Raw genomic sequence first — 14,090 nt, forward strand, 5'->3', positions numbered from 1 at the left:
CTTCTCTCACCTCCCTGGGAGCCCCATCGGCCTCATCTACTTAAAACTCTCTTCATCTGTCCCCATCTCACCCTGAACAGTCTAAGCCAAAGCTCCTGCCCTCCAAGGACGGCCCCAGTGAGTAGTCAGAGAGTGCTTTCCGACAGGAAGACGGGATTAGCAATTGCTTTAAATACTTAGAAAGCTGTTAGAACACTACTCAAGGCCACTGAGTCTTTTAAGTGTCACCTAGCTAGGAGTGCACATTGTAATGACAGGAAATGAGTGCTCTCATAGTAGCAGTGTTTAAATATCAGGAAAGGGGAAAGCTGGAATGAACATTGAGATATATTTTCTTGTAATAAAGTTTTAGAAAAAGCTTTCCTAGAGAGAGGGGGAGTTGGTAACAACAATTTTTCTGAGGTTTAAAGCTTTTTTAAAAAATGGCATTGGGAAACAACGCTTTAAAAATATGATTTAAAAAGTCTGGCTTTGGGAAGAACAAATGATTTACTTATTTACTTCCTTTTCTAATCTTTCAGATTCCACATTATCAAGGCTCAGGTGGTCCAAGAGACATGACTTCATGAGGCTGGAGGAAAGTCCAGTAAAAATAAAATCATCAGCCATAAACTCACAATACTCTTTGGGGAATCAGGCCAGCTGCTGGAGCAGCAGGCCCTCTGAAGCTTAAGGGGAGAAAAGGATTTGGATGCACGTTGTTTCTTTTGAAAAACATTAATTAATTCACTATTTTAAAAGAAATAGTGTTTAGTTTATTTGCGACAATAATGCCCAATATCCATCCATTCATCAAATATTTATTGAGCACTTACTGGATACCAGACCTGGCGGGAGGTGACTCCTGCCCTCCTAGAACTTATAGTCTAGTTGGCGACATAGTCATTAAATAAACACTCAGATTAGAAATCGCAATGCTGACTGTGACAAGTGCTAGGAAGGAGAGGTGTGGGAACCCATACCACCCACAAAAGGGAGTTTGGCCCAATGAGGCCTGAAGAAGCAAGACCTGAGCTGAGATTAAAGGACGGATGGAAGCGGACTGGAATTTCATGATTCTGTAGTAAAGTTTTGGTTTACATTACCAAATCTCACTGAACAGTCACAGAAAGAGCCCTGGGAAATACATGAAGTGAATGAAAAAGTAGCTTACCTAGAAAACTCCAGGACATTAAGAATTTCATACGTTAAGTTTTCTCCCATCTACAGAAAGATAAAACAGCAGATTCTTACCTGAAGGAAAAAGTATCCTTGCAAAATAACTCACTCTCCCAAGCACAAACAAGTTTTACCCCCCAAATACCCATCTTTTTCAAAATATAAAGTCTGATAAGATGATGGTGCCCTCCTCTGGCAAGAACAATATTGGCACAAATGTTTCTAATAGTGCCGACTGAAGACTGGAACAACTCTCTTTTCAATCTAAAAGCAGCACTATTGGAAACTTTATAAATACTCTCAGGTTGCAGGGGTACACGGGAGTAAATGAGACAGTCAGCAGACAAAACTGGGAGAACAGACACATCTTTTAATAAAATAGCAGAGATCAAATGAAATCCTTAATGCTGAGATAATTTGAAGAGGTAAACGTGGAAAAAGGTGGCATGCTATAAAATTTTATATCAATGAAACATGCATGTTTTCTAGACTTTTCCAGTTATAGCCTCTTGACTTCCTGTAGCCATAATCAATTTATCTGTGAAGCTACCAGCTCCCAGCTTCACCAATATGACACTGCGGGATTTCACATAATTTGAGAGTCATCCATGTGGCATATTCTATAGATACAAAGGTGAATTAGTCAGTCCGTCTTGCCAAGGACTCAATGTCTAGTAAACATCCCTAACCACTGCATTAGTACTAGAAAAAAAAAAAAATCAGTGTTGGCCACCATGTTTACACTGCTCCAATTTTTTCCCGAAATATCAAAGTCTTGTGGTAAGTGGTCATCAAGACAGAACAAGAAAATATATACATAATAAAATGAGTAAATCAAAATAATAATAAAACTTGCCAAAAATAATTTGAAACACTTTAATTCTTCATAGGAAAAAAAAAATAGTGTATTGCTTGAAGGTCTGATGATTCTAAGTCTTCGGAATAGCTCATTTTTATTGAGCACTTTCTCTGTGCCAAGCACTAATTCCAACTACTTAAGATATGTCAACTCATTTAATCCTCACGAAGACCCTGTGACGTGCATGATGAGCAAACTGGGGCAAACACAGAGAAGTTAAGGAATGCGCCCAAGAATAGCGGCTGGGAAGGTGTGGGGCAGATGGGAACCCCACGCACTGTAACTGCAGGGGTTCCTCGTCTGACCGCTGTGTACCTGTGTCTCTCTGGAAGAACAGGTGCGTGTGAACCCTGGGAAAGTATGTAGGATGCTACTCACAGCTTCTATGATGATAGAATACGGCGTTCTTGTAGTGAAAACAAAGCCGAGTTTCTTTGCTCCTTTCACTAAAGCTGCTTCATCTGTTAATAAAAATTCTGTGTTAATGGAGACTGAGCAAATGTATTAACATTGAATTTAATTTAATACGGATTTCCGTTCTTCAGCTAAAATGTCACGTCATATTTTAAACTTGACTTTTTTCATCCAAATGCACTTATCTGTACCTCACGGGGCCAGACAGTGTTCATGAAAGAGGAAATTTGGCTAAATAGGGCCACTTTCAGTGGGGCTAAGATAAATTCCCCAGGCTGAGAGTGAAATCCTTCCCTAGTTTCATTATGGTCTTGTTTGTGCTCCGGGCCAGTAGTAGCAGCTCCAGAAAATGTTGCAGGTCTTGACCTTACCCCTGCCTGTTACTTATTATAACCTAACATGCCACTGAACCCCGGCCCCGAGAGCCCCCGCCAGGCTCCTTATGGCAGTCTTTGTGGGTCTGGGGAGCTGGAGCCCCAGAGCAGCTGAGGCCTGCACTGTGCCACCAATGCCCCTGACCATAACAACTCCAGGGAAGGAGAAACACAGGCACCATCAGGGGACCAGGGGCAGCATCCCCTCTTCTGTGCTCATCACCTGCCAGGTGCTCCAGGTGCACACAGCACCTACCTGGGGAGGAAGCTTGGTAGATTATATCATTTCCATCTGTCTCAGGAACAACAGTGTGGCACACACACAACAGGGTAAGAAATTCCTTTATATAGTCTTTCATGGGCTATATATAAGAAAGGCACAGAGCTGGTGAGTCTCTTAGAACGCAAGAGTAATATATAGTCTGCAGCTTTTACCAACTAAGGTTTTACTTCAGGTATATGCAGAGTCAGGCACCAGCTAAAAACCATATTGTGCAGTTAGCATGTGTTTGTGGAGTGGCTACTGAGGCAGAGACGGTGTGGTAGGCTGGGGAGACCTGGAGGAACAAGATGACCCTGCCCTCATGGAGCTTTTATTCTTATTGGAGAGATAAGCTTTCTCAAAGCTGGAGAAATACATGGGGGCTGTGATAGAGAAAAGAGAGGCTTATTTTAGGTAGGTGGTCAGGAAAAAAACACTGGGGAGATGATATTTAAATTAAGACCTAAATGGAAAGGTTAGTTAGCTGTGTTCGGTGACATGTGACGGTGGCACACACTAGACAAGAGGAATAGCACTTTCAAAGGCTCCGGGGCAGGAATCAGACTCGTGCATTTGTGGAGCTTCAAGGCAAGTGTGACTCTAGCATCTTGAGCAGGAGGAACAATACCCAGAATGAGGCTGGAGAGAGGACCACAGTCACGAGTTTGGGTTTCATCTTAAGTGTGGTGTCAGTCCTTGGAAAGGTTTTAAGCACAGGAAGACACGTACAGACTTATGTTTTAAAAGACCACTTTTACTTTTTAGAAGATTAAGATTTCAAATCAGGTAGATCAATATCTTAAAATAGATAAGTGAAGATATTGGTAGCATGCAATTGAACCAAATAGTTTAAAAGCAGAAGAGAGAGTCTTACATAGATGGCTACCCGGTAAAACGTTCTCGTATAATGTTTGATTTCGGTCACACCAAGTTCAGTGCTCAGTTCATAATATGGGTAAAAAGTCCCTTGCTTACTATAGTAACATCAAAAAATTTCAAGACTCTCTCTTTCCTGGGCTCAGAAAATTATATCTTTTAGGAAACTATACAAATGTTTTAAAGTTATATAGCATTACCCTGTTGACAGAGTGAAAAAAGCAGACTTACATGGTTACTCTCCAAGTTCTGCAATAATGTTGGGTCATCAAATTCACAGGAGTCTGTGATGGGAGAAGGCGGCTGACTGAGGAAGAATGGAGGAGAGTGGTTTTAACAAAAAGTTCCTGATGATACCAGTCAATAACCAAAAGGATCTATAATGAACACATAGCCCTACCTTCTGTTTTCAGTAAGTCACACCTAAAAAGTCCATAGAACGAGTAAATATTTAAAGTTCATCCTCTCAGACCTCAAGCTGCAAAATGGCGTTAGAAAATGCCTAAAATTGTGTTGAATACTGAACAGTTATGTGGAATTTGAGACAGAGAAACTACAAAAGCAGTAAAGTCTAGATCCTGGGGTTTTTGAACACCATACAGGAAAGATCTATCCAGGGGAGCGTCCTGGGAACTGCCATTTGAAGTCTGGACCAGGGAGAGCTGTGCTATCATCTGTCAGCACACCAGGACTGATGAAAAGTGCGTTGCAGGGAAAAAGGAAGAAGGGCAAAGGAGAAAAGAATGTCGTCTATTTACCTTAAGTTGTCTATAACATCACTTGTGTTTAACTGATTTCTAAGGGAAAATGAGGGAGGAAATATAACAGTTACAAGACTATAAATATAAAACCCTTTAAGAATTCTAACCACGTATGAAAGCCGATGTAAACCCTATTTTTTAACAACTGCAAGTTTTCATTTAGGTTATATTAGGTTTCAATCTCACTCAGATACAGTGATAGTATTAGAAATTCAGATATGTTTTGGAGCAAATAAAGGATAATTAACTTTATTAAGAAAAAATATAAGAATTTCCAATAGAGTATGGCAATAAAAACACTTACCCATAAATTATACCTGCAATGGTACACTTCTTAAATGTCATAATATTGAAAGTGAGGGTTCCCGTTTTATCACAAAATAAGTATTTTACCTAAACAAAGAAAAAACGAACATGATAAACAACATTAAGTTAAAATGTATTAAGAAAACAAAGACAAGAAGACGTTCTTTCTCTTTAAATCCTCAAAATATGTGGATTTTTAGAAAACAAGAAGTTCGGTCTATAAGAATTCTATCTTTAATATTTATACTTCTTTCAGAGGCCACACTCTTCTGTTAGTTTCACACTGGAAGTGAAATCTCATGGTAATATGCAAAGTAAATTATCTGTTTACCTATCTGTCAGATGAAAAAGAAAACCAAACTCGAAGCCCCTTTAATCATGATCACAAAGTATAATGCTCATTTCTAAAGACAAATGGAAATTCTTTAGACGATCACTTCTGTCCAACAATCAACACGAAGCAACATGGCGTTAAACAGTTTTAAAATGTTCGTCAGCTCTGGTGTCTAGTGGTTAAGATTCAGCATGTTCACCGCCCTGGCCCAGGCTCGCTCGTTTTCCAGTCGGGGAACCACACCTCCGTCTGTAGGTTGTCAGTGTGGCGGTGGAGTGTTGCTGTGGTGCTGAAAGCTGTGTCAGCGGGATTTCAAATACCAGCAAGTCACCCACGGTGGACAAGTTTCAGTGGAGCTTCCAGACTAAGACAGACTAGGAAGAAGGACATGGCACCCACTTCTGAAAAAAATTGGCCATGAAAACCCTGTGAACAGCAGCAGGGCACTGTCTGATGCTGCAATGGAAGATGAGAGGATGGCGCAAAAAAGACGGGGCAGGGTTCCACTCTGTTTTACACAGGCTCACTAGGAGTCAAAACTGACTCAACCAACACTGAGATCTTTGTATTATTTTGGAAGATGAGAGAGATACTGATTAACTTTAGATTTTGTTAACTTTACATTTTTGTTAAATGACGTAACCAAAAAATGACAATAAAAAGCAGATGCTATTATATATGCGCACAAAAACATTTAAACTATGTAATTTTGAAAGGAAAATCAGGGTTGGAAATGAGATGCAGTAAATGAAAACAAACAACTAGCACAATGGCAACATTAACACTAAAGCAGATGCTAAAGTTCTCAGTACAAGTTAAAGAAAGATATTAAGTAATGGTAAGACAACATTTACAAAGAAGATACAAGAATTAAGAACCTGTATAAACCAAACAAAACCTAAGTAAATACATAAAACAAAGAGAACTTGATAAAAGTAAATAACACTTAGAGAATTCAGAATATTTCTTTCAGAATTTCAGATTCTTTTAGAGCTGAATTTCTTTCAGATCTGAATAAATAAATATTATAGACATGGAAAAAATTGAAAAATATAATAAACTTGATTTAGTAGATATGGCAAAAAATACATGTTTTTTATGTCCTTTATAAAAGTTGATTATGTAATTGGCCACATAAATCCTGGACAAAATTTTTAAAGTAGAGGTTTTATAAGTCACATTTGTTCATCATAATGCAATAAAACAAAAAAATTAATTATGAAAAAAGGAACCATAAAACTTCTTGGAAATTAAGGAATTTAGGTTGATTCCTTCTGGTTTGATTTCTGGAATCAGAATCAAACTGGAAATGACAAAATATCTAAAAAGCAATAAGGAGAGTTCCTAACATAACCCATAATAAAACTTACAGGATTCAGTCAAAGCTGCAAGCAGAAGAAAATGGATGATCAGAAATGTTTTATTATTAAAGAAGAAAAGCTAAAAGTAAAATTGTGCTCAGTTTAAGAAAATACAGGGAAAAAAATCTAAAGAAACCAGTTGAAGGAATTAGAAGAGACAAAAAACTGAAATGAATGAAATGAAAAATAAATTAGTAGAAAGGATGAATGAATCCAAAATTTAATTCACTGAAAAGATCAAGAATATAGATTGCATGAAAATTCTTTAGGAAAAGGGAAAGTGGGTGTGTAAAAATATGTGAGATGAGAAATAAGAAAGGAAATATAACTACAGATAAAGAAGAGATTTTTTTAATGTTACTTGCAACTCTACCAAATTTTTTTAACCAGCAGAAATGGATAATTTCCTGGAAAAAAATAAGTTGCCAAATTAAAACAAGAAGTTGAGATGGTAAAGGTGAATAAAGACCTCCTGTTGAAAAGGACAAAAGAGATCTTCCATTTTGTGCAATATGATGAGCTAAATAATGTGAACTGCCCTTCTGATGAAAACTAGGATAATACAGGATAAAACATAAAAACTCATGTTTTTAAACATCATCGCAACATCACAAAGTTGTCCCAGAAGGAAGTAGTCCTCCGAGGTGAAATTCAGAGTAAACTGTGGAAAGTAAGGAGCTTTTTCTCTGAGTGACAAACCCTGGAAACCTAAAGTTTTCACCTTGAAGGCCGTACAGGATTCCGGAACTAGAAGAGAAAGCAATGGGTTGCCCCAGTGGACAGTGCAAAAGAAGACCCTTCATAAATCTGGCCAAGAGGACAGCCTCTCAAAATAAGAGTTAAAGAGAATGAATTTTCCTGATTAAACTTTGAGGTTGGACAGAAGAAAAACATGCTTCTCTTGAGAATGTTAACACAAGCTGGCCCTTCCAAGGGCTTGTGGCCAAATTCACACCACCTGTGGGCCCAAAACACCTCAAGCAGAGGATTTAAATTAAAGTGGTCTCAGGTGATTGGCAGAAGGAACTGCAAATCCTTTCTGCAGAAATTCAACTTCAACCTAGGCCTCAAAGAATTCCTACCAAAAAAGTTCCAAGCATCAGGGGGTCATAATCAAAATAAGGCACCCTAAATGAAAACCACTAGAAAAAAGAGAAACAGAATCAGATCCACAAATCATTCAGGTTCTGGAATTATTAGACTCAAAATATGAAATAACTAGATTTTGTATGTTTTTCAAAAAGAATAGTTTAAAAATATGAGCAAGGAACAGGAAAATAAAAAGAACAAAGCATGTATTTTAAGAGTAAATAAAACTTCTAGAAAGTTAAAATTATAATGGTTGAAAAACTTAATTGACAGATTAAACAGATGACCAGAATCAAATGAAGAGACAACTAGAAAACAGAAAGATGAGTCTGAAGAAATTCTCCAGTGCAGAGAGATAAAGAGATGCAAATCTGAAAGGAGGGTAAGAGACACAAGGATAGAGAGGAAAGGGCTGATGATGCATATTGAGTTGGAGTTCCAAAGGGAGAGAAAATGGAGGCTGGAGATTAGCTGATATTTACGTACAGATCAGTTTTCTAAAGTTCTTCAAAGTTACTGATCCTCAGACTCCAGGATCTCAGTGATCAGACAGAGCATAAATAAAAAGGCATCCACATCTAGTCACATGACAACGAAACGGCAGCAGTCTAGAGAGAAAATTTTCAAAGCAGAAAGAAAAGACCAATCGCATGTCCAGGGACCAATACTAGATTGAAGAGTGACTTCTCAAAGTCATCAAAGGCACAGGACGATGAATAGTATTTTCAACGTTCTGGGAGAAAACGGTATTTCAAGATGGGAGAAACAAAACCATTTTCAGACCTAGGAAACATGAGATCTGCCTGCCAACATTCCTTCTCTAAAGGAAACTTTGAGAACATCTTTCAGGCAGTAGATGTGGGACCTCAGGTGAGAATTCTGAGTTATGAGAATGAAAGGTGTGCGAAGACATTGGTAAGGAGGTGGATAAATCTAAGTAAGCATTGCTGCATGAAATCATGATCATAATCATGATGTCTTATCTACGGGGTCGAAAGATTTTAAAACCAAAATACTGGACAAAACCAGCATATAACTAAAAAAGAGGCAAGCAGTGTCAAAATGTTTTTTCCTATTGTGGTAAAATATTAGCCATATTTAGTACATTCACACATTTGTGCCACCATCCATCTCCAGAACTTTTTCATCACCCCAAACGGAAAGCAATTAAATAATAGGAGAATTCTCCATTCTCTCCTCCCCCCAGCCCTGGCAACCACTATTCTACTTTTTGTCTCTATGAATCTTACTATTCCAAGTACCTCATACAAGTAGAATCATATAGTATTTGTCCTTTTGTGTCTGGCATGTTTCACTTAGCATAATATCTTCAAGGTTCATCCGTGTTGTAGCATGTATCAGAATTTCATTCATTTTTAGGACTGAATAATACGCCATTGTACATATATACCATATTTTGTTTATCCATTCATCCATTGATGGACGGTTGAGTTGTTGCCATCTTTTGGTGTACAAATATATGTTTGAGTCCCTACTTTCAGTTCTTTTGTGTATATACCCAGAAGTGGAATGGTCGGATCATATGGAAATTCTATGGTTAATTTTTTGAGGAACAACCATACCATTTTCCACAGTGACTGCACCATTTTACATTTTCACCAGTAACACACAAGGGTTCCAATTGCTCCACATCCTCATTTAATACTTGCTGTTTTCTGTTGTTGTTGTTGTTTTATAATAGCCATCCTGTGGTGTGAAATGATATCTTACTGTAGTTTTGATTTGCATTTCGTTAAAGATTAGTGATGTTGAGCATCTTTTCACGTGCTTATCAGCCATTCATATATCTTTGGAGAAATGTCTATTTAAGTCCTTTGCCATTTTTTAATTAGGTTGTTTGTCTTTTTGCTGTTGAGTAGTAGGAGTTCTTTATGTATTCTGGATATTAAACTCTCTATTGTCTTTCTGTTTTCAATTTCATTGATTTCTGCTCTTATCTTTATGTATTACCTACATAAACAATATAATTTTCAAAGCTTGAGTCCTAAAGCCATTTTTATTAAGACGATGTTTAATTACTATCCTAAAGAGGCTAGTGTCAATTGACTAGTCGAGGTAGATGAAGTGACCTTTTCCCAATTGTCAACAGAAAACATACATTCTAAAAGATTAGCAAATAGTCAGATGTTCATGAACAGAAAAGGTGGTGGAGATCTGATTATCCCATCCCCCTTCATCTTTAGTCGCCCAAGTTCAAAGGCTGTTGATATTGTTCTCTGAACAGACTTTTGTAGGAGCCAAAAACCTTTTTAAATAAATATTTACTGAGAACGAATACTGTACAATAGGACTAGAAATTAGAAATTATCTGTACCAATTACTGGTTATAATGACTAGCATTAATTAAATCCCTTCACACCAGGTACTATGCTGAGCACCTTACGTCTACATTACCTTATTCAATCTTCGTAAGAACCTTGTGAAGTGGATGCTATTATCATGCCCATTTTACAGATGAGGAATCAAGGCCAGGAAAGTTACATAAGAAGCCCAAGATGACTCTGCTGGTAAAGGGTGAAGCCAGGATTCACACCCAGGAAGTTTAGCTCCAAAATTCTGCCTTTTGGTACAATTTATATATTGCCCCCAATTAATTGAAAGATGGAAAATTATAATGTAGTAAAAAATATATTAAGAACAAAAAGTAGTTAGAAAAGAATAATAATTAGAAGTCTCTCTCCTTTTAAGTACTGTATAACTATGGGAGAGGGGTTTTTTCCTAGCTTTATTGAGGTATAATTGACAAATAATAGTGGGAGTTTTTTTTTAACTTAATTTACACTTGTAAAGACGCCCCCGTCATTTAAAAAGTAACCGGCTGTCTGTTGTTAACCTGGCCTCATCCTCACCTCTTTCCGTTGTAATGCAGTGACCAGAGGCCCAAGGCTACGTGTGTCCCAATGCCCTGTCAGCAGGACTCCAGGTTAGAGTCTACCATCGAGAAAAACTTGCAAGAAAGAATTAGCAGCTATATGACTGCCCTTCCAGCAGCTGTGGGCAGATGCATGGGTTTGGCAGGCGTGAAATTTTGCAGCAGCCTCTGGAAGCTTCCCTGTGAGGCATCTGACTTAGGGCAGCAGGAGCACGGCCACCGTGGCAGGTCCCAGGGTTCCTGTGGCTCCTTGAGAGCTAACAGGGGCTTTCCCTACCTGCCCTTCCAGCTCCTCCACTCCTTCATAAGCACATAATCACCGCTAGAAGGCCTGTTCTACTTGCAACCCATCGTGAATATTATCCATATTTTGAACAAATTATACTTTTGAAGCTCCATGTGGGAGTCAAGTTAACTATAGTCTGAGTCTGAATTTGACACTTGAACTTTGCACACACTTCTCCTGGATCCACCTTCTCTGAAGCCCCTATCTCGTTGTCCAGCCCTGAAGGGGCCCTCACCTGCCCAAGCTCTTCATTAAGATTCGATGTTCTGGCCATGGCGTAGACATTGTTTTCTTTATAATGCATATCGTCATCCTGCAAGAAACGAACAAAACAGCCAAGCCACAGAGTCAGGACTTGGTTCAAAATTTCTTTAGGAAGGCCATACTGCCACTGATCTTCTTCCAAGGTGGCTGACATTTAGAAAGAACTCACAATGGGGAGTCTAGAATAGTTGGATTTGGAATGCCAGATCCCAGTTTCTCACATACGTTGGCAGAGGCGATTCAGGAGAGGCCACGCCATGTAGGAACAAATGTCAATGTGCTGGTGACCTGGAACTGGAAGACTCAGCTTTCCGACCCTGGCTGTGCCTCAGACGTGCTCTGGACCTTGAGCATGCCTCAGCTATTACATCTAGAAATCGGGAGCAATAACACGCACCTCACAGCACTACTGTGAAAACTAAATGAGAACACATTTGAAAGCACTTTGTCTCATTTTGTGGTTGTTAAAATAGCATTCCCCTTCAAATGATGGTAATTCATTGACATATTGAGAGGATCATTTAAATGTGACATCTAATGATTTTTATTTCGAATAAAAATATTTTAAGATATAACTAAAAATTGCAACCCCACATTCAAACTGGAAAATTCATTTGGTCACAACTTACTAAGCAGTAACTTCACAATACGTGGTTGTCACCTGAAAATCCTTTTTTTTTTAATTTGAAGTGATTCTAGAATGGCTTTATTTCTGTCATTCTTGCCAAGATCTGTAAATCTATTGTAAGTCTACTGGACTCTTTCTCTGTGACAATCTTAAGTTTTAATGGATTGACTACCTCTCTACACTTGCTATGAAGCCACTATCTCTTAAACCTTTCTTATTAACTAGAAAAAATATATATAAAAAAATGGTGTCCTCAAGAGTGACACACAGAGGCCTAGGGACTCTGAATCAGATCGACACCAATGGTTGGCTCTCCTGTCGAAAGCACAGCTGTCCCATTGGCAGCACCGGCCCCATGATAAGAACTCAGTTAGTTACACGGATTCTTAAAAAGAAAACAAAAGCCATGGCTCAAGAGAGAACTTTTAACTTTCTGATTTTAATACTCACCCAGTTTATAAACAGGGCCTGAACATATTTCACCATTTCCAGAGTGACCAGCATACTAATGGGGATGAGATTGTGGTACAAGATAACGAACACCAATAAATCAAACCCAAAGTTGTGGGAATTGTAATCTGTGGAAGAAAATCAGAAGAACTGTGTCACAGCTTCAGGCGATATCTTTATTCATCTCTGTTTGTATTATTACATTATTGAATTGTGGAATTTTCTCCATGAAGATTACTATTAAAAGTATAATTATGTGCACACAGCTATAAAATGGTTTTAAAAATATTAGGTAAGCACCAACCACAGAATAAGGTGTATTGGAAGCATTGAGAGACAATGAGCATATTGCAAGAGAACATCCTTGTACGTGTGTGTATGTATATGTGGCACGTACACACACACATAAGCACACATTTCATCTCTTTGGTTGACTTGTTTGAATAATGACTTCAGATGCTATACAATATAGAATAGTTTTCAGCTAAGTGTGCTGGCTTTAAAATCTTTTGGTAAGGAAATATTTACATTTACCAGTTCCTTCTTTCCTAGAGTCATGAAAAGCCCCTCTCTGAGGTTTTTGTTATTCTGAAAGGACACAATCAAAGGTATAATAAGCCCTGCAGAGATTTAGATCCACAAAACGACGTGACAGAGCAGGATGCACTTTATCATGAGCTGCAGCTCAGACCAATCATGCTGGGAGAACGATGGAATGGTTTTTTCAAGTTACAATAGGCATTTAAATCTTAGATGAAATATTGGGCTACCATGTATATAATTAAGTAAGACACGTTATCATTTGAACACAACTGAAGACAAAAACACGTAGTGTTAGAGAATTGTGCATTTTACAATTGAATCACAGGTCACGATTATGTGGGTTCTATGTTGACTTTGGCTCCCTGTCCAGATCTGAACTTCCATCTGTGGATAAACTTGTGCTTATATCACTGTCTTAGCCTGGGTTCCTTAGGAAACAGAGTCTGAGGAAAACTCACACATTAATGCATTATTGCAGGGTGCAATCTCAGGGCAGGAAGAGTGAGAGGAAAAAGGACAGTGAGACAGAGAACGGGGAAGCAAATACAAAGTAGTATGTCACTGAGCTAGTCAAAGCTTTGCAGGAAAACACACGCAGTTCCTCTGTCATGCAGGCCCCAACTTTCCTCTGACTGGTCTCTCACCACTCCGTGCTTCATACTCTGCCATCTACACTCCAGGCACACTGAGCTGCACTCACCAACTGGCCTTTGGACACATGCCGTATTCTTGGCCTAGAGCTCTCTTAGCTGCCTCCCCTTCTCTAGGACCAATCCCCATGCCCTTTACATTTCCATCTGTTCTATCAGCTTCAGGCCTTAGTTTCCATCTTCCTTCCTCACAACAGCCTCAAGGTCATTTTGGACAGGGCCCCTACATACACACACAGCATCTACCCCTCCTCACTTCCCACTAGTGTTATATTACCTTGAGTGTCTTCCTTTACAGACTACAAGTAACTTGAGGGCAGGAAACAGGCCTTGTTCCCTACCGTACCCCAGGGGCTTAGCACGGTGTCTGGCATAGCGGCTAGAGATATTTGTGGAAGGAACAGTCAAAGTCAAATGTTGTGTTTTAGCAAATGGAAAAATGCATAGACTTATTGTCGAGTTACTTCTCATTAATAAGAGAATTTCTCATTCAAGAAATTCCTGCTCCAAGACAAAATGTCCTGAGTGGTTCTCAAAAGATAACAACTGAGAGGAATGGTACACAAGAGAAATAACTTACAT

At 38.7% G+C, this 14,090-nt stretch overlaps 1 protein-coding gene across 1 annotated transcript in view; it reads right to left on the reverse strand.

Annotated features, from left to right (window-relative positions):
* LOC106832433 (phospholipid-transporting ATPase IB-like) overlaps window positions 1-13,882 on the reverse strand; it is a 123,085-nt gene extending 109,203 nt beyond the window's left edge. The window contains 8 exon segments of the mRNA XM_070520414.1: window positions 1,154-1,203; window positions 2,396-2,478; window positions 3,062-3,167; window positions 4,175-4,250; window positions 5,009-5,097; window positions 11,209-11,286; window positions 12,316-12,443; window positions 13,855-13,882. Coding sequence (XP_070376515.1) covers window positions 1,154-1,203; window positions 2,396-2,478; window positions 3,062-3,167; window positions 4,175-4,250; window positions 5,009-5,097; window positions 11,209-11,286; window positions 12,316-12,443; window positions 13,855-13,882 — 638 coding nt within the window.
* Between the last annotated feature and the right edge of the window lie 208 nt (window positions 13,883-14,090).

Source organism: Equus asinus, chromosome 11 (genome assembly GCF_041296235.1).
Source record: "Equus asinus isolate D_3611 breed Donkey chromosome 11, EquAss-T2T_v2, whole genome shotgun sequence".
NCBI lineage: Eukaryota > Metazoa > Chordata > Mammalia > Perissodactyla > Equidae > Equus > Equus asinus.